Source organism: Marmota flaviventris, chromosome 8, assembly GCF_047511675.1.
Source record: "Marmota flaviventris isolate mMarFla1 chromosome 8, mMarFla1.hap1, whole genome shotgun sequence".
In the NCBI taxonomy this organism is placed as follows: domain Eukaryota; kingdom Metazoa; phylum Chordata; class Mammalia; order Rodentia; family Sciuridae; genus Marmota; species Marmota flaviventris.
This window is the reverse complement of record NC_092505.1, coordinates 87597867-87617686: the sequence shown is the minus strand read 5'-3', so window position 1 is coordinate 87617686 and position 19820 is coordinate 87597867. Positions and strand designations below refer to the sequence as shown.

Here is a 19820-nt window from a genome sequence, read left to right as displayed (position 1 = left end):
ATGTGTGAGGCACTGGATTCTATCCTTAGCACCGCATAAAAAACTAAACAAATAAAGGGAAAGGGAGGGAGAAGGGGAATTGCATGGATGGTGGAAGGAGACACTCATCCTTGTACAAAATACATGTATGAAGATGTGAATTTGGTGTCAACATATCTTGTATACAGAGATATGATAAACTGTGGTATAAAGGTGTGTTAAGAATTGTAATGCTAATAATAATAAGAAGAAGACAGCTCATGTAAAATAAATAAATAAAAAAAAATTAAAAAAAAAAACTAAACAAAGTCATGCTGTCCATCTACAACTATAAAAAATAAATTAAAAAAAAAATTCTGGCCAGGCGCCTAGTGCATGCTCCTAATCCCAGCTACTGGGGAGGCTGAGGTCAGCCCCAGCTGGGACCCTCAGCAATTAAGCTAGACCCTGTTCCAAAACAAAAAATTTAAAAAGGGCTGGGATGTAGCTCAGTACCCCTACTTTTAATCCACAACCATCATAGTCCATGACCAGGAATCGCTACGTGGGACACTAGCTCCCTATTTCCAGATTTCCCATCGCTCCTGCGTGCCCAGACTTTCCTATCCCCGATACTTAACTCCAACCTCCCTCCTCCTCCTCCCTCCAGTTTTCTCCACCCCACTTTCCCGCCCACCACTGAGCCCCGCCCCCTCCAGTTCCGCAACCCAACTCCTTCTCTGCTTCCGTCGCTTTCCCCTTTCTCCGGCCCCAGGCTGTCTTCGATTGGCTAAACTTGCTGCGCCGCGGCAGGGATGCTGCAGAGATGCATGCTTATTGGCTGGAGGGCAGACCGGACCCCTCATGATTGGCTGGTTCCAGGAACCAGCAAGTGTGGCTGCGCTCCAGGGTGTGTGGACGCCGCTTTGTTGCCTGAGGGGGGTGGCGGTGGAAGTTCAGGGGGTCGAGGGTTACCGCTCCTCTAGACCAGCAGTTGCGGCCGCTGCAGTCACTTCGCCCGGTAGCCTTTAGCCTAGGAGTCGCGCCGACAGCAGCCATGAGCGGTGGCGTGTATGGGGGAGGTGAGTGAGCGCGTTTAGACGAAAGAGCGCGCCTTTTCCGCGTGTGGGGTTTGTGACCACCACCGCTAGTCCTCCCCTCCACGGCGGTCCCTTCCGGTCTCCCCCTCTCGGGACCCCGGCCTCCCCGCCCCATCCCCGCCCCGCGCTCTGCCCGCCCCCGAGCCTACGGGCACAACCGGCACCTCGGGCGCCGGGGAGTCGCCGCTCCCTCGACTCCTGTCTGTCTCAGGACACCGAGGAGGAGCGGGATTTTGGAGGTGTGCGCTCCGTCCCCGAGGGGCGTCCCGGTTGAATTACCGGCATCCAGGGTCACTTCTCCCCGAGGGTCTGCAGAACGCCGCTGTCGGGTTGTGTGTTTGTGGGTTGTGTGTTTGTGCGTGCGTGCGCGCGTGTGTTTAAACTTGGGAGGTCCTGGTAGCTTGCTAGCGTGGACCTAGGGTTTCCGCAACGTCCCATAGACTGCAAAGCCGGCGCGAGGGCAGAACTGATTGGAAGATGCGTCCTCCCGTGGTCTGCGTCCTGCGCTCGCGCGGCCTCACACCTTTCAGTAACTCCTGCTTATTTGTTGACTGCGACGTTACTTGTGGCGGGACTGTTTGCGATTAATTTGGAACATATGTAATTTAAGGATGACCAGAAAGTTGACCTGGGCCTTAGGCGCCTGGTCTTTCACGGTCTTTGGATAGGCTGTGATGTAGCAGATGACCACGCCTGCGAATTGCGGTCCTGGATTGTAGTTCCAGCCTGTTTTAGCTTGGGCTTGGACAGTTTTTAATAACCTTTCTCCAACTTCTGGCTCATTTGTGGAATAATTTCTATCCCTTGGGGTGTTTGAGAAGGTTAAATGAGATGATGCTACCATTGCCACTCGTGTGTGGTTTGTGGACCAGAAGTGTTAGTTAGCATCACTTGCAAACCCTTTAGAAACGTAGAATTTAAACCTTCACTTTAAATCCACTGATTTAGAGCTTCTATTTTTTGCAAGATCCCCAAGTGCTAGGAAGCACCAATGTATATGTTTTGGATTGTGTTCAGTGAGTTAGAGACCTACTCTACAAAGCGAAAGTATTGCGGTTGTTACAGTTTCTAATAAGGATGCTGTTTCTGAAGAGGATGGCATTTTACACGTAAGGAATAACAAAAATAAGGTTATAAAGAATAGTTTTGGGTGGATAATTGCAGCATCTCTTCCGATGTGGTAAAGCTGACCCTCACCTCCTTCCTCCCTGTTATGTCTTTCCTTTTGGTTGCTTAGTGTGGGTAGTTTCCCATTTTTTACTTTTGAGAAGGCCCAGCAGATGTTCATGATTTACCTCTTTCCAGTCTAAAGGTGCAATCCTAAAGAAAAACTGGATCTTGCTTTTGCCTTGTAGAACTGATTGACTGTATTATGACTTTCATGCTAACTGATCCAAAGAGCTGGAAACTATCCATTATTTCTTGCAAGGCAGTGTTTGTGACTAAGTTAAAAAGGAATAATAGTAATGCCAGTAGATAACATTTATTGAGTGCATACTGTAGGCCAAGAACCATTCTAAAGACTTTATAAGCATTGCATTTAATAATACATTAATTCATTTAATTAATTACAGTTGTATGAATTGGTACTGCTATCTCCTGTTTTTGAAGAAATTACATAACTTCTTTCTAAGTTGGGAACAAAGATCCTGGGATGAAGAAAAGGCATCTCAGTAAAACCTTTTCCGTTCTTAAAAGAAAGTTACTTGGAATGCATTCCGCTGTCATATATAAAAAATTAAATAAAAAAAGAAATTATTAGACTCTCAAAAAAAAAAAAAAAAAGTTACATACTCCCATGTGACTTGGCCAAGTGCTTTGAATGATACTGAAGGTGAGGTCAGGAAGGGTAAATCAGGCCTACTTCCATCTCTGTACTGATTCCCTCCCATGGCCAACCAGATGACCCAGGAAGAGACCAGAGAAAATTATTAACAGAGAGGCAGTCCTGTCATGGGACTTCAAGGAGATAAGCCAAGTTCAGTCCTCCATCAGTGTTGGAGAGAGCAAGAAGGAATGGGGCATGCCTCAGAAAAACATAAAGGTTACCCATGACTTGGCATGACCTTTCCCAGCCACTGCTCCATGTTGAGGGCCATAATGTAAATTTGTGCTATGCCTTAAGAATGAAGGTTTCTCAGTTCGTGGAATGTTTCTAAAAATCTGTTTCTACATTTGAGGAACATTAGCATTGCCTGCTACCCACCAAGTTCACCAACATGTTTCCTTGCATGTTTACTACTATTAGTCAGAACCTGGTTAGATTAATCTTTGTCCTAGAATTATGAACTGTGTTTTAAACTTTACTTTGGGAAATATTTCTTGTTTTAGAGAAATTTCAACACAATGGAATGACTTCTCATAAAGGAAAACAAAACTATGATTATTCTAGTTCTTCTTATCAGCCTTCCTTCTGTTTTTTTTTTTTTTTTTTTTTTGGGGGGGGGTTCTTTTATCTATCTATCTATTTATTTTTGTCTTTTTTGGAACTGGAGGTCAAACCCAGGACTTTGGGGATGTGAGGCAGATGTTTTGCCACTGAGCTACATCCCAACCCCAGCCTGCCTTCTTTTAACATTTCTTGTTAGCCTTTTTTTTTTTTTTTTGTCATTTGCCAAGATAAATGGACTTGATGTCAAAAAATAAAAATTTGGGAAAATTAAAAAAAATAAAAGAAAGAAACTTACATAATTTCTTCTCTGTAAGTAATTTTTCATGTCCATAACTACAGCATCATCATGTATGGTTTAAGTATTGAGAATTAACTTCCTGCTTCTTACTGGTTTATATAGAGAAATATATCTGAAAGACTGTTTTGTGTGTATAGTATTTAAAACTCATAAGTTTGATTTGTGTTTGAGCTACCATTGTAGGTATAATATTTATGAGTCATTTTCCAAAGTTTACTGTGAAAAACATCTAAACCTTCCACTTGAATTTTGAGTAATTAACTTAAACTGTATTTTTAACCTGATTGCTTATTTAAAAAGACATTTGTAGTTTAAATTTTTTAAATTTATGCCTGTTTTCTTCTACTGATTACTTGTGACTGATAATTTGTAACTGGTTTCTGGTCCTACTCTTGCAGCCATCTTTCATGGTACTTCTTCTCTTCTTCGAACTCCTTCACATGATAAAAATAAACAGGTATACTACTAGCCTAACTTTCATCAGTTGTTAGTTTCATCATTTTTTATAACCTTTTTCTTCATGAATCTTTTTTTTTTTTTTAAAAAGAGAGAGAGAAAGAGAGAGAATTTTAATATTTATTTTTTAGTTTTCGGCGGACACAACATCTTTGTTTGTATGTGGTGCTGAGGATCGAACCTGGGCCGCATGCATGCCAGGCGAGTGCGCTACCACTTGAGCCACATCCCCAGCCCCTTCTTCATGAATCTTTAACCTTAAATATTTCTCAAAATCATTGTCCATATAAGTTGGTCCCGAATCCTGGGAACACCCTGGTTTAAACAAAAATTAAAACTTGCTACCTCCTCCTAAAGTCATTAGCCTTCAGATTGCAATGGAATGTTTTAAGAACCAGTCAAAACTCACATTGTTTCTTCATGTTTCCCCGGAAATCACATCACCCGTAAACTTGGAAGCATTTATTCTGAGGAAAAAGCACAAAATTCTCAAAATATGAAAATAAACATTTTTAAAGAAAAGGAATTCAACCCTTGAGGATTTTTATCCTTTGGAGATTGCATCCTAGATTTTTAAACCTCCAGGCCTCTATGATGGATATTAAGCCTCTGGTCTCCCTTTACCATTCCTCCAATGGGTTCATTGGTGTTGCTCCTTTTTCAGTGCTGGGTATTAAACCAGAGCCTCACACGTTAGGCAAGGGCTCCACCACTGAACTATACCCTCATAACAAAATAAGTTTCAGGAATTAGACATATCACCCATTCTCAAAAAGGAAAATGAACAGAATTTACTACTCAAATTAAAATTGCATATATCTAATTTACCAAATTAACTAAGTCAGGAATATTGATACATTAGATTTTTCATTTCACACAAATTATTTTGAGTGTTTCCTTTATGTCAGTTGCAGGCTCTGCCTTCAAGAAGCTCAGTCTTATAGATGGGTCAATTAAGTAAACAGATATTTACTATACATATTTCATAAATTCTTGGTTGTCCTTTTTTTTTTATACTTATATAGCTGAAGTTGGAATGTGTCAGTGTCAATGAAGTGGTATTGTTTAGTTGGCAGTATGTTTTTTCCTTAGTGCTACTTGAAATAATGGGCATCTTATATTGATGAGAAATGATAACTAATTCAATGAGGTATTTTCAATTAATGACAGTATATAGAAAGTACAAAAGTAGCACAGACAAGTCATTAACTCAGTGTAAGGGAGCAGAGGAATTTACAAGAGTGGTAATGGGAATGATGGAGGAGGAGTAGACCGAGAATACATGTTAAGATTAGCTGAATGAGAATGCATGGTGTGTTTAGGAGACAACATATAATTCAGTAATACTAGTGTCTGAGGTAAGAAGTGAGGGTAGAATGATTCAAATTTTGTCATGTAAGTGCTGAGAAACCACTGAATGATGTGTCCTTTTATTTTCATTGAAGAACTAATATAACAAAATGATCAGTTACAATTTTGAAATGTCACAGTGCAGCAGTTCAAGGGTGGAAATTGAGAAGGTGAAAAGATGGAAACATAATTCCCATATGAAATTGTAGCTTCCTATTGAGGTGAGAGATTGATTGAAGGCAGTGGCAATGGTATTAAAGAGGAGGGACTGTGAGATATATTTGCACAAATATTTGGCAAAACTTGAAAGATGAAGGTGTTTACAACAACTCTCAAGTTTTGCCTCTGAGTACTGGGGATACTGGCTGTGGGATGATGCTGAGAATAAGTTAAGCTAGATGGAGAAAAGGAGGTATTGCTTTAGATATGATGGTGGTGGCAGATTGATGTTGATGTACAGTAAGAAGTTTAGGGAGTAGTTAGAATTTGAGAGAAAGATGGAGATTAGGATTATTCATATTTAAGTAGAAGTTGAAGCCATAGGAGTGGAATAGATTAGCTAGGAGGGGGTAAATTTAGGGGAGGGTCTTCTAACATGAGGTTACCAATAATTTGAAACAGAATTTTATAGAGAAGGGTTTCTTACTTTGGGAAATGTAACTAATGTAATAACTTTCTTTCAAATTAGAAATTAAAATAAGTGCCTTTTTGTTTTATTTAAATAAAAATGGAATCATTTTGCGAAAATTCACATCTCTCAGCTATTAATATTTATAAAGTAATAATTGATTTTTATTTTAATTAAATTTTTTGAAATATTTAAAACATATCAAGAAATAAAAATTATAGATGTGTATTTATGTGATACTTTTATACTTAGTACTGAATCAAATATGTATGTGTTATTTTTTACACTTGCCTCAGATATTTTAAGAAATAAGATGTTGATATATAGGTTCTCCTTTTTTTTTTTTATTCAGAAGTCAATAATGTCATTTTAAAATCACTCAATTTTGATTGAATATACCATCATTTCCTCAAGATAAGGAATTTCAGAATCTCTTTGAAATCCTAACTTCATGTCTTTAGATGTAATAAAACCAAGATTTAAATTTCACTGAAATCTCAAAACAGTTGCTGATATAAATTTTAATATTAAATATTTTGTCACAAAACAGTATTGCTTTTGTATGCACATAATTGAAAGATTACTTTGCTTTTGTTAATAAAAACTATACCATCTTTCATAAAACTCTAAACAAATTAAGAACTGTGATGTAATACAGATAGATTATATTACATCAAAAAAATTTAATGGTCCCAAATTTATATATGCTGTGGCTAAGAATACACTCAGGAGAGGGGAAAAAAGTCAAAAACAAAATTAAAGTTATGACACAAATGATCACATCTAGAATTCCACTCAATCTTAAGTGGGTACAGATCCCCAATTTAGAGGGAAAAAAATCTTCAGTTTAAAGAGCAAAGGGAACAGACTAAAAAGGAAATTTTGGGGGCTGGGGTTGTGGCTCAGCGGTTGAGCGCTCACCTAGCACGTGCAAGGCACTGGGTTTGATCCTCAGCGCCACATAAAAAATAAATAAATAAAGGTATTAAAAAAAAAAAGAGGAAACTTTGTATTTTCCCCTTCCCCAGAGACGTTTTCCAAACCTGTTGTAGCTTGACTAAAATGTTCAGAATGTATGACTTTAAAGGCAAATTTCTTTATACAAAGAAATTTTTAGAATTCTTAGAGAAGAACTATCACAGAAAGGCCCATTCTTCTTTCAAACATGATCCAAGAGGGCATGGTCTTATTGTAGTGGCTGACCAGTCAATCTGTAGTTCCATTTACAAAACCCCTATCCTGTTGGCTTTTTGTTTCCATTTTCCCTGAGAAAAGGGCAGTGTGTAGTCTAAGCTAGAGAGCTCAAAGGCTTAAGTCTTTTCCCTAAATTTATCATTAATCCTGCTCCATTGAATTAGACTGATGAACAGAAGTCACGTATGCAAGACTGATAGGTATCAATCATTTAGAACAGACCCCTGTTCTTTGTTGTAGATTTAGTATCAGAGAGGGGTAGAGAACTAGTTTTGTCACCAGATACTGATCATAGGTAGTTGCCATTTTTTATGACTTAGATTTTACTTTCTTTGACAATGGTAGCCTGTCTTCCTTCATCCTCATCATTTTCCTCCCTCCTCATCTTGATAATATACCACACCCAGTATCTTCTCTTTGTGGTAATAACTGCCATCTGAGATGTCTTCTAAGGGACAGATCCAGGAGAGCCTGGAGATCTTGGGGATCCAAGTGATCCTGGAGAACCAGGCAGATTTGTTACAGATGACTGGCTGGTGAGGTTAGTTTTTGTTCCACTAGACAAGGAAAGCTTAATTGAGCTCTGCCAACCAGAAAGATTCATTTTCAGAAGAATTTCCTTTTCCCCACTTTCTTTTAATTTTATTTCTTTCCATGAACTTAAAAATTGAATCCATAATATTATCGTCATTTTTAGTTTTGTCAGATGGAGACACTACAGCTTTTCCATCTTCTATATCATCTTCAGAACTGTATAAAACCATTTCTCTTCCTCATCTAGTGTTTTGGCATCTAATCGATAGCTGTGATTCCTCAAAATGAACACACACTGTCAAGTTTGGGATTGTCTTGCCTTTCTCTTTAAGTGTCTATACATAATCTATATCTTCCAGTGCTTTCCAATAATTTTCAATTATATGAGCAGTTAATGATTTTATATCTTCCACTCCCCCCTCCTTTAGCTAGCTACTGAACTGAAATTGGTATGTAACATTTCCAGTCCCATGCATATTTTTATGCTTTTACTACTTGTAAAATTAAAAGGTATCATGACGTGTGTGCATGTGTATATTTGTAACTAGGTTTTAAAACTTAAGCACTTTTGGGGTTGGAGGTATATAGCTTAGTGGTAGAGCACTTGCCTACCATGTTTGAGGCCCTGGATTTTGACCCCAACATTGTAAAACAGCAGCAGCAACAAAAATACTAAGCGTTCTTTAGTGATGGGTCCATGTTGATACATGTAGCTATAGACCACTTTAACTGCTGTATAATATTTTACTCTATGAATAGCTATTTCCCTACTGAGAGACCATTAAATTATTTTTGCCTTTTCCCATGGCAAGCAGTATGATGATAATAATTATAAAGTGGCTAATACCTATTGTAATGTCAGGTACTGTTTTAAGTGCTTATGTATATTAGTGCATTTAATGCATGATTATAGCATTTATGAAATAGGAATGATTATACGTATGTTACAAATTAGGAGACTGAGGCAGAGAGGTTAGTCATTGCTCAAGTTCACATAGGTAGTGAATATTTTTGAACATGTCTCTTTGTGACATGAGAGGATTTTTTGAGGATATGAGCAATTGTATGTGTACATATAAAATTATCTTATCAGACTTATTATAATTTTGCCAGTTTTATAATGATAAATATTATTTGTACACATTGACAAAATCTTTTGAAAAATCACACTTGGAAAAAAAACAAAGAGCTTTGTTTTAAGTGACTTACTTTTTTGGTGGTGCTGGGGATTGAACCCAGGGCCTTTTGCATGCGAGGCAAGCACTCTAACAACTGAGCTATATCCCTACCCCCAACTTACTGTTTTGGGTGAGGTATTTTTTTAAGTATAATTAGAGGCTTTTCACTAATTTGACTATGGGGAAGATTTTACCAGCTTTGTTCCTCAACATTAACCTTTACCTTTAATAATCTCTGAAATAAGCAAACTTTAATGATTTTTACTTGGACTGTGTAATTTACACTTTAAACTCTTATTCTCCAGGGCCCCTAATTTGCTTGAGGTTTCGCTAAGTTTCTTCACTAATCGCATGAAATATAATATGTCTAAATATATGATAGGATGATACTCAAGAGTAATGGGTATCGAGGCGGACCTGCGACCCACAGGCAGAACAGGCCCAGAAACCCGCGGAGGGGCAGAGCCGCCCCCGCGCCTGCAAGGTAGGCGGACCTGCTACCCACCGGCAGGACAGGCCCTGGCTGCTCCCCCGCGCCTGCAAGGTAGGCGAAACTGCGACCCACTGACAGAACAGTCCCAGCGGCCCGCGGAGGGGCAGAGCCGCCAACCGCGCCTGCAAGGTAGGCGGACCTGTTACCCACCAGCAGAACAGGCCCAGAGGCCTGCCAGCGTGGAAGACACATCGCCCCGGTTGGGGGAGGGGCAGAGCCGCCGCCCGCGCCTGCAAGACAGGCGGACCTGCGACCCACCGGCAGAACAGGCCCAGCGACCTGCCAGCGTGGTAGACACATCGCCCTGTTTGGGGGAGGGGCAGAGCCGCCACCTGCGCCTGCAAGGTAGACAGACCTGCAACCGACAGAACAGGCCCAGCGGCCCGCGGAGGGGCAGAGCTACCGCCCGTGCCTGCAAGGTAGGCGGACCTGCTACCGACCGACAGAACAGGCCCAGAGGCCCGCTGGCGTGGTAGGCACATTGCCCCAATTGGAGGAGGGGCAGAGGCGCTGCCCGCGCCTGCGAGGGAGACTTTGCAACTATACGAGAGCAATATAAATATATAGGGGGAAAATTCAATAACACAACAGTTTCACCAAGCAGAAAGAAACACAAACAGTATGAAAAGACAAGGAAAGAAAGGACCACAAGCAATGCAAGTCAACTCAACGTTAGAAGAGGTAATATCTGCAGCAGATGGAATGTCGGATAAAGAATTCAGGATATACATGCTTCAGATGATCTGGAGTCTCAAGGAAGACATTAGACAGCAAAATCAGACAGTGAAAGATCACTTCGACAATGAATTACATAAACAAATCCAAGAAGCAAAAGATCAACTATACAGGGAGATAGAGGTTATAAAAAACAAACAAACAGAAATCCTAGAAATGCAGGAAGCAATAAACCAACTTAAAAACTCAATTGAGAATACTACCAGCAGAGTAGAACACTTAGAAGACAGAACATCAGACAATGAAGACAAAGTATTTCAACTTGAAAAGAACATAGACATCTCAGAAAGACTGTTAAGAAACCATGAGCAGAACATCCAAGAAATATGGGATAACATAAAGAGACCAAACTTAAGAGTCATTGGGATACAGGAAGTATAGAGGTCCAAACCAAAGGAATGAGCAATCTATTCAATGAAAAAATACGAGAAAACTTCCCAGATTTGAAGAATGAGACAGAATCCCAAATCCTAGAAGCCTACAGGACGCCGAATGTGCAAAATCATAAGAGATCCACACCTAGACACATTATAATGAAGATGCCCAACATACAGAATAAGGAGAGAATTTTAAAAGCTACAAGAGAAAGGAAGCAGATTACATTTAGGGGTAAACCAATCAGGATAACAGCTGATCTTTCAACACAGACTCTGAAAGCTAGAAGATCCTGGAATAACATATTTCAAACACTGAAAGAAAATGGGTTCCAACCAAGAATTGTGTATCCAGTGAAATTAAGCTTCAGGATGGAAGATGAAATTAAAACCTTCCACGATAAACAAAAGTTAAAAGAATTTGCAGCTAGAAAACCATCTCTTCAAAACATCCTCGGCAAAACATTACAGGAAGAGGAAATGGAAAATAACAATGAAAACCAACAGTGGGAGGTAGGACAGTAAAGGGGGGAAAATAATCAAAGAGGAAAACAAACCATGTTTAGTAACATAAATAAACAAATATGGCTGGAAGAACAACCCATATCTCAATAATAACCCTAAATGTTAATGGCTTAAACTCACCAATTAAGAGACACAGGCTAGTAGAATGGATCACAAAACAAGACCCAACAATATGCTGCCTACAGGAGATGCATTTGATAGGAAAAGACATACATAGACTGAAGGTGAAAGGTTGGGAAAAATCATATCACTCATATGGACTTTGGAAACAAGCAGGAGTGTCCATACTCATATCAAATAAAATAGATTTCAAGCCCAAGTTAATCAAAAGGGATAAAGAGGGACACTACATACTGCTCAAGGGAACCATACACCAACAAGACATAACAATCATAAATATATATGCCCCAAACAATGGTGCAGCTATGTTCATCAAACAAACTCTTCTCAAGTTCAAGAGTCTAATAGACCACCATACTTCAACACACCTCTCTCACCACTGGACAGATCTTCCAAACAAAAGTTGAATGAGGAAACTATAGAACACAATTAATAACCTAGACTTAATTGACATATATAGAATATACCACCCAACATCAAGCAGTTACACTTTTTTCTCAGCAGCACATGGATCCTTCTCAAAAATAGATCATATATTATGTCACAGGGCAACTCTTAGACAATATAAAGGAGTAGAGATAATACCATGTATCTTATCTGATCATAATGGAATGAAACTGAAAATCAACAATACAAGAAGGAAGGAAAAATCATGCATCACTTGGAGAATGAACAATAGGTTACTGAATGATCAATGGGTTATAGAAGACATCAAGGAGGAAATTAAAAAATTCTTAGAGATAAATGAAAACACAGACACAACATATCGGAATCTATGGGACACATTGAAAGCAGTTCTAAGAGGAAAATTCATTGCTTGGAGTTCATTCCTTAAAAAAAGAAAAAACCAACAAATAAATGATCTCATACTTCATCTCAAAATCCTAGAAAAAGAAGAGCAAAACAACAGCAAAAGAAGTAGAAGGCAAGAAATAATTAAAATCAGAGCTGAAATTAATGAAATCGAAACAAAAGAAACAATTGAAAAAATTGACAAAACTAAAAGTTGGTTCTTTGAAAAAATAAACAAAATCGATAGACCCTTAGCCATGCTAGCGAAGAGAAGAAGAGAGAGAACTCAAATTACTAGCATACGGGATGAAAAAGGCAATATCACAACAGACACTTCAGATATACAGAAGATAATCAAAAATTATTTTGAATCCTTATACTCCAATAAATTAGAAGATAGTGAAGGCATCGATAAATTTCTTAAGTCATATGATCTTCCCAGATTGAGTCAGGAGGATATAGACAACCTAAACAGACCAATATCAATTGAGGAAATAGAAGAAACCATCAAAAGACTACCAACTAAGAAAAGCCCAGGACCGGATGGGTATACAGCAGAGTTTTACAAAACCTTTAAAGAGGAACTAATACCAATACTTTTCAAGCTACTTCAGGAAATAGAAAGAGGGAGAACTTCCAAATTCATTCTACGAGGCCAACATCACCCTGATACCTAAACCAGACAAAGACACTTCAAAGAAAGAAAACTACAGACCAATATCTCTAATGAACCTAGATGCAAAAATCCTCAATAAAATTCTGGCGAATCGGATACAAAAACATATCAAAAAAATTGTGCACCATGATCAAGTAGGATTCATCCCTGGGATGCAAGGCTGGTTCAATATACGGAAATCAATAAATGTTATTCACCACATCAATAGACTTAAAAATAAGAACCATATGATCATCTCGATAGATGTGGAAAAAGCATTCGACAAAGTACAGCATCCCTTTATGTTCAAAACTCTAGAAAAACTAGGGATAACAGGAACATACCTCAATATTGTAAAAGCAATCTATGCTAAGCCTCAGGCTAGCATCATTCTGAATGGAGAAAAATTGAAGGCAGTCCCTCTAAAATCTGGAACAAGACAGGGATGCCCTCTCTCACCACTTCTGTTCAACATAGTTCTCGAAACACTGGCCAGAGCAATTAGACAGATGAAAGAAATTAAAGGCATCAAAATAGGAAAAGAAGAACTTAAATTATCACTATTTGCAGATGACATGATTCTATACCTAGCAGACCCAAAAGGGTCTACAAAGAAACTATTAGAGCTAATAAATGAATTCAGCAAAGTGGCAGGATATAAAATCAACATGCATAAATCAAAGGCATTCCTGTATATCAGCGACAAATCCTCTGAAATGGAAATGAGGACAACCACTCCATTCACAATATCTTCAAAAAAAATAAAATACTTGGGAATCAACCTAACAAAAGAGGTGAAAGACTTATACAATGAAAACTACAGAACCCTAAAGAGAGAAATAGAAGAAGATCTTAGAAGATGGAAAAATATACCCTGTTCATGGATAGGCAGAACTAACATCATCAAAATGGCGATATTACCAAAAGTTCTCTATAGGTTTAATGCAATGCCAACCAAAATCCAAACGACATTTCTTGTAGAAATAGATAAAGCAATTATGAAATTCATATGGAAAAATAAAAGACCCAGAATAGCAAAAACAACTCTAAGCAGGAAGTGTGAATCAGGCGGTATAGCGATACCAGACCTCAAACTATACTACAGAGCAATAGTAACAAAAACAGCATGGTACTGGTACCAAAACAGGTGGGTGGACCAATGGTACAGAATAGAGGACACAGAAACCAATCCACAAAACTACAACTATCTTATATTTGATAAAGGGGCTAAAAGCATGAAATGGAGGAAGGATAGCATCTTCAACAAATGGTGCTGGGAAAACTGGAAATCCATATGCAACAAAATGAAACTGAATCCCTTTCTCTCGCCATGCACAAAAGTTAACTCAAAATGGATCAAGGAGCTTGATATCAAATCAGAGACACGGCATCTGATACAAGAAAAAGTTGGCTACGATCTACATACTGTGGGGTCGTGCTCCAAATTCCTCTATAGGACACCCATAGCACAAGAGTTAATAATTAGAATCATCAAATGGGACTTACTCAAACTAAAAAGTTTTTTCTCAGCAAAAGAAACAATAAGAGAGGTAAATAGGGAGCCTACATCCTGGGAACAAATCTTTACTCCTCACACTTTAGATAGAGCCCTAATATCCAGAGTATACAAAGAACTCAAAAAATTAAACAATAAGAAAACAAATAATCCAATCAACAAATGGGCCAAGACCTGAACAGACACTTCTCAGAGGACATACAATCAATCAATAAGTACATGAAAAAATGCTCACCATCTCTAGCAGTCAGAGAAATGCAAATCAAAACCACCCTAAGATACCATCTCACTCCAGTAAGATTGGCAGCCATTATGAAGTCAAACAACAACAAGTGCTGGCGAAGATGTGGGGAAAAGGGTACTCTTGTACATTGCTGGTGGGACTGCAAATTGGTACAGCCATTTTGGAAAGCAGTATGGACATTTCTTGGAAAGCTGGGAATGGAACCACCATTTGACCCAGCTGTTCCCCTTCTCGGTCTATTCCCTAAAGACCTAAAAAGAGCATGCTACAGGGACACTGCTACATCGATGTTCATAGCAGCACAATTCACAATAGCAAGACTGTGGAACCAACCTAGATGTCCTTCAATAGACGAATGGATAAAAAAAATGTGGCATTTATACACAATGGAGTATTACTCTGCATTAAAAAATGACAAAATCATAGAATTTGCAGGGAAATGGATGGCATTAGAACAGATTATGCTAAGTGAAGCTAGCCAATCCCTAAAAAACAAATGCCAAATGTTTTCTTTGATATAAGGAGAGTAACTAAGAACAGAGTTGGGAGGAAGAGCATGAGAAGAAGAGTAACATTAAACAGGGGTGAGAGGTCGGAGGGAAAAGGAAAGAGAAGGGAAATTGCAGGGAAATGGAAGGAGACCCTCATGGTTATACAAAATTACATACAAGAGGAAGTGAGGGGAAAGGGGAAAAAAAAACAAGGGGGAGAAATGAATTACAGTAGATGGGGTAGAGAGAGAAGATGGGAGGGGAGGGGATGGGGGATAGTAGAGGATAGGAAAGGCAGCAGAATACAACAGACACTAGTATAGCAATATGTAAAACAGTGGATGTGTAACCGATGTGATGCTGCAATCTGTATATGGGGTAAAAATGGGAGTTCATAACCCACTTGAATCAAAGTGTGAAATATGATATGTCAAGAACTATGTAATGTTTTGAACAACCAACAATAAAAATTAAAGGAAAAAAAAATAAATCCACAAAATAACAACTTAAAAAAAAAAAAAGAGTAATGGGTATCTTTCCTTTGCCCTACCAAGTCCATTTTCCACCTATTTCTACCCTCTCTTTGCCTTTGTGGACTGTCTCAGTAGGTTTCTTGGCCTCTGGCTTTTGTTTGAATTTAGCCCAATAGCAGGGTAACCATACTTCTTGTGCTGGGCTTCTTATCTTGGTATTATTATTGAAAGGGCTCCCCTTCACATTTAGAAGTGTCCAAATTTGACTGATAAATTATAGGATCACTGTGGTTGATGGGGTTGTGGGGAGGTTGGCATGTTTCTTAGTCTGGTTCAGTCTTCTCTGAGTCAGCCATAGCTGACCACATCCCTTAGCTAAAAGGTCACGATAGCATCTGTCAGGTAGCTTTTCCCACACAACTTTCTCCAGGTTCTGATAACAGTTCCTCCTTCTTCAGTTTCAAGGTGGCAGCTAATTCATTAGTCCTAGGGTACTATACAGTCCCTTCTAGTTGTCCTTCTATACCATGGGTATGTATTTATAAATAGTCTCTGTAAGTAAACTCACATTACCCAATTTTAGTGTACCATCTCTTTCCTGATTGAACCTCTATTTACGCATAGTGTAAAAGTTTTTATATTTTAATTCAATGAATCTACTAGGATCAAACTAGTAATAATATGTATGTAATTAATTTTATGTAGTTTTTACATACAGTCTAATATTAGATACACCTTTAATTTCATATGCTACTTAAAATTTGTTAATATTAATTATGTTTAATCTTAATCTTTTCAGATGAAGTTGGAGCCCTTGTTTTTGACATTGGATCCTATACTGTGAGAGCTGGTTATGCTGGTGAGGACTGTCCCAAGGTAATGTTAGAATTGGTTGGATTTGTAAGAGCTGTTTACATAAAATTAATTTCATGCAGAATTTCTGATTAAAAACAAATGTAGAGGGGCTGGTAGAGTGCTTGCCTAGAACAGGTGAGGCACTGGGTTTTTTATACACACACACACACACACATTAAAAAAACAAACATGGCATTTTTGGAGATTCCTTAATAAAAGCACATGAAAGCTTATGTAATCTTTTTGACTCTTGCAGGTGGATTTTCCTACAGCTATTGGTATGGTGGTAGAAAGAGATGATGGAAGCACATTGATGGAAATAGATGGTGATAAAGGTAAACAAGGAGGTCCCACCTACTACATAGATACTAATGCCCTGCGTGTTCCAAGAGAAAACATGGAGGCCATTTCACCACTAAAAAATGGAATGGGTATGATATTTTTCTTATGGATTTGATTTTTTAAAAGTGTGCATTTATACATATTAGATATAAAGCAATAGCTGCTTATAATTTGATATAAACTATGTGTGTTTTTTATTTATTCTGCAATGTTACAGGCTCTGTGTATACAAAGATGCATAGAAAATATTCCTTTTCTTTAAAAAACTCTAGGTAGGAGAGAGAGATTGATGTATACATACAAATATGGTATACTGTCAAGTAAGTACTATATAGGTGTGTAAGTACTATATAATCCCTCTCTAAGCTATGGGATTAGAGAGGAGGTGTTTAATTCTATCATTGGGCATCAGTGATAATTTTCTCAAAGAAGTTATTTTTGTCCTGAGTCTTGATCAGTGAATAAGAATTTGCTTAAGTGACAAGGCTGGGTAAAGCAGAGGGACTAGTATGTGTAAAGGGATGGATTTGTGAAAGAAACTGACATGTTTTGAAACGTCACATAATTAAGTATGGCTACAACATTGTGTGAGTTAGAGTCAATAGGAGGAAAGGTAGACAGCAATTGGAAATCACCCTGAGGAGCTTATTACTTACTAACTGAAGGATAGTCTCATAGGAATTTACTCAGAGATGTGATGTGCTCTTATTTGCCAGTTGGAAAAATTGCTTTAACAATAGGCAGGCTAGATTAAAGGGACATAAATACTAGCTTCAAGTTTGTTAGGAGAGGTAAGAGTCTGATGACAAGTGAAAAGGGTTTAAGCTGTAACACTGATGGTGGAGATCTTGAAGTGAATTTTAGGATATCCAGGATTAAGTATAATCCGGATAGTACTAAGTGACTGAAGGGATAAAAGGATAAGATAAAAAGGAATAAAATTGTCCTGGATTTTTGGTTGAGGTTACTGAAGATGAATGTTAACTGAAGATGAGGTTACTGAAGATATGAATGTTACCATGCACTGAGATAGGAATAGAAAAGAGGGAGAAAGTTTTGTGGTCTTAAAAGGCAAAATCATTTTTAGATTGTTTATTCACCAGAAGGATTCATAGGACTCAGCATGCAGTTGTATTTAAATCTAAGATTTATTATTCCAAAAAGATGCAAAATGAAATCAACAAAGGGAAGGGGAGCAGGGACTGAAGTCTAGAGGAAACTAGGTGCAAGCTTCCAAGAATCTTCTCCGAGTGAAGTCACACAGGATTTGCTTAATCCTAAGCAACAAGTAATAATACTCATACTATCTTCTAGGAGTTTTTATTTTGGACTGGTCATGTAGGTATCTTCTGATTAGCATGTACCAAAATTTAACTCCCAGAAGAAAAGCAGATATTCAGCATAAAACGTTGTTTATGTAAGCAGTTTAGGCACAATGAGCTACTCTTTACATGGGGAAAGTTTTGTATCTATGTAGGCAACTATTTACCAGTCAAGTTCCCAGACATCAGCTAAGGACCCTGCTGGCTATGTTAACTCTTCTGCATAGCAAGTAAATGAATTCATAGAGTTCAAAGTGTTTATGACTTTCAGGTAATAATTCATTAAGCAGGTGAATAAAAGTTTATAAGAAAGGTTTCAAGATATGAGTTACATTGTATTACCCAGAAAAAATTTGGAATATAAGAAGAAAGTTGAAGATTGAGTACTTAGTAAAAACTTATCCTGTAATTAACCAATGAGATAAATTTGAAGGACAATTCAAAGAGTCAGAGAATTAAGAAAAAATTAAGAAAGTTAAGAGAAGAAAAAGATTATGGAAGCATAAAAGTTCAGTGATTCTCAGCATTCCCAGGTGTGACATTATGGTTTTCACTAAGAAGGGGAGAGAGAAGTTAAAGCTATCAATTTAAGTTCATTGACTCAACACAACCAGTCCTGGTGAAAGTATATTGTAACATTCAGTATGATGTAATGACATTTCTTCTTGAGCTGTAGCACAACTGGAATTGCCTACAAGGTCATTAATGACATATGTGAGGAGTTTTAGTGGAATGTTTATGTAGATTCCAAATTGAGGACATAATGTCATTCTTCAGATTTTTAAAACATCTTTTAATCTTCTTTATCCAAATAGATCATAAGCTTTTTAAGTGTTGGGTCCAGATCATTCGGTTATTTTGTATTTTGATCATTTTGATCATAGACCGATAAGAACTTACTGATAATATTTATTTGATATTGTAAGTCTACTAGATAATTATATTGCAACAGATCTGAGTGTTGGAGGGATCAAAAAAGGTTATACGTCATGTCTAAAAAACAAAGATGGGCTCTTTATAAAGTTATGAAGTTGGTCTACAAAATAAGTCAGTCTGTATATTTATAAAGTATTACTTGGTAAATTATAGAGACAGTCTAAGGATGCAGTATTCATCTTTAAGCATTGTATCAAGCTATTAATTTTATATTCTAGTCGAAGACTGGGATAGTTTCCAGGCTATTTTGGATCATACCTATAAAATGCATGTCAAATCAGAAGCCAGCCTGCATCCTGTTCTTATGTCAGAAGCACCGGTGAGCAAAGACTTTCTTTTCCTAGTTTCTTTAGTTGCTTTTCTCCTCTTTAGTTTTCTATTTATTTGAAAATTATTTCCTTTTTCTTTAAAGAGGCATAGAAATTCATATTTTGAATTTCAAAATTAAGGAAAATGAGATTAATTTTTAAATACAGTTATAACTTATTATTTTGATGAATAAAATATTCAGAGAGTTTTTTAAAATGTCTCAATGGGTTCTTGTGGTTATTTGTTTTTTTAGGGATTTGTTAAACATTTGATTTCCCTTCCCATTTTGATTTGTGAATCATCCCTTTTATCCCTAGGACACTATATATCTACTTTTATATTTAAATCTCTGAGAGAGAGGTCCAATGATGAATGAAGGCTAGAAATTTCTAGACTGAAGTCTGTCATGAATACATTTGATACATAGATAAAATGTCCCAGGGGTGCACATAATGATTACAGATTTTCAACATCATTATTGTTTCTGACTTCTGGTTTATTTTATGAGACCAAGCTTAAGTGGGAGAATTTTATGGTTTAAAATTCATAT

General features: G+C 37.7%; 1 protein-coding gene across 2 annotated transcripts in view; it reads left to right on the top strand.

The window, feature by feature from the left end:
• The first annotated feature begins 853 nt into the window (after positions 1 to 853).
• The window catches only part of Actl6a (actin like 6A), a 32900-nt gene continuing 13933 nt past the window's right edge, over positions 854 to 19820 (top strand). Inside the window, exons 1-4 of one of the 2 annotated variants that reach the window (XM_027942174.3) lie at positions 854 to 1040; positions 16306 to 16382; positions 16618 to 16792; positions 19180 to 19280. In XM_027942174.3, coding sequence (XP_027797975.1) covers positions 1016 to 1040; positions 16306 to 16382; positions 16618 to 16792; positions 19180 to 19280 — 378 coding nt within the window. In that variant the 5' untranslated portion in view covers positions 854 to 1015. Of the gene's footprint in view, positions 1041 to 1243; positions 1298 to 16305; positions 16383 to 16617; positions 16793 to 19179; positions 19281 to 19820 lie in introns of those variants that run through there. The other variant, XM_071615449.1, reaches the window with a different exon arrangement.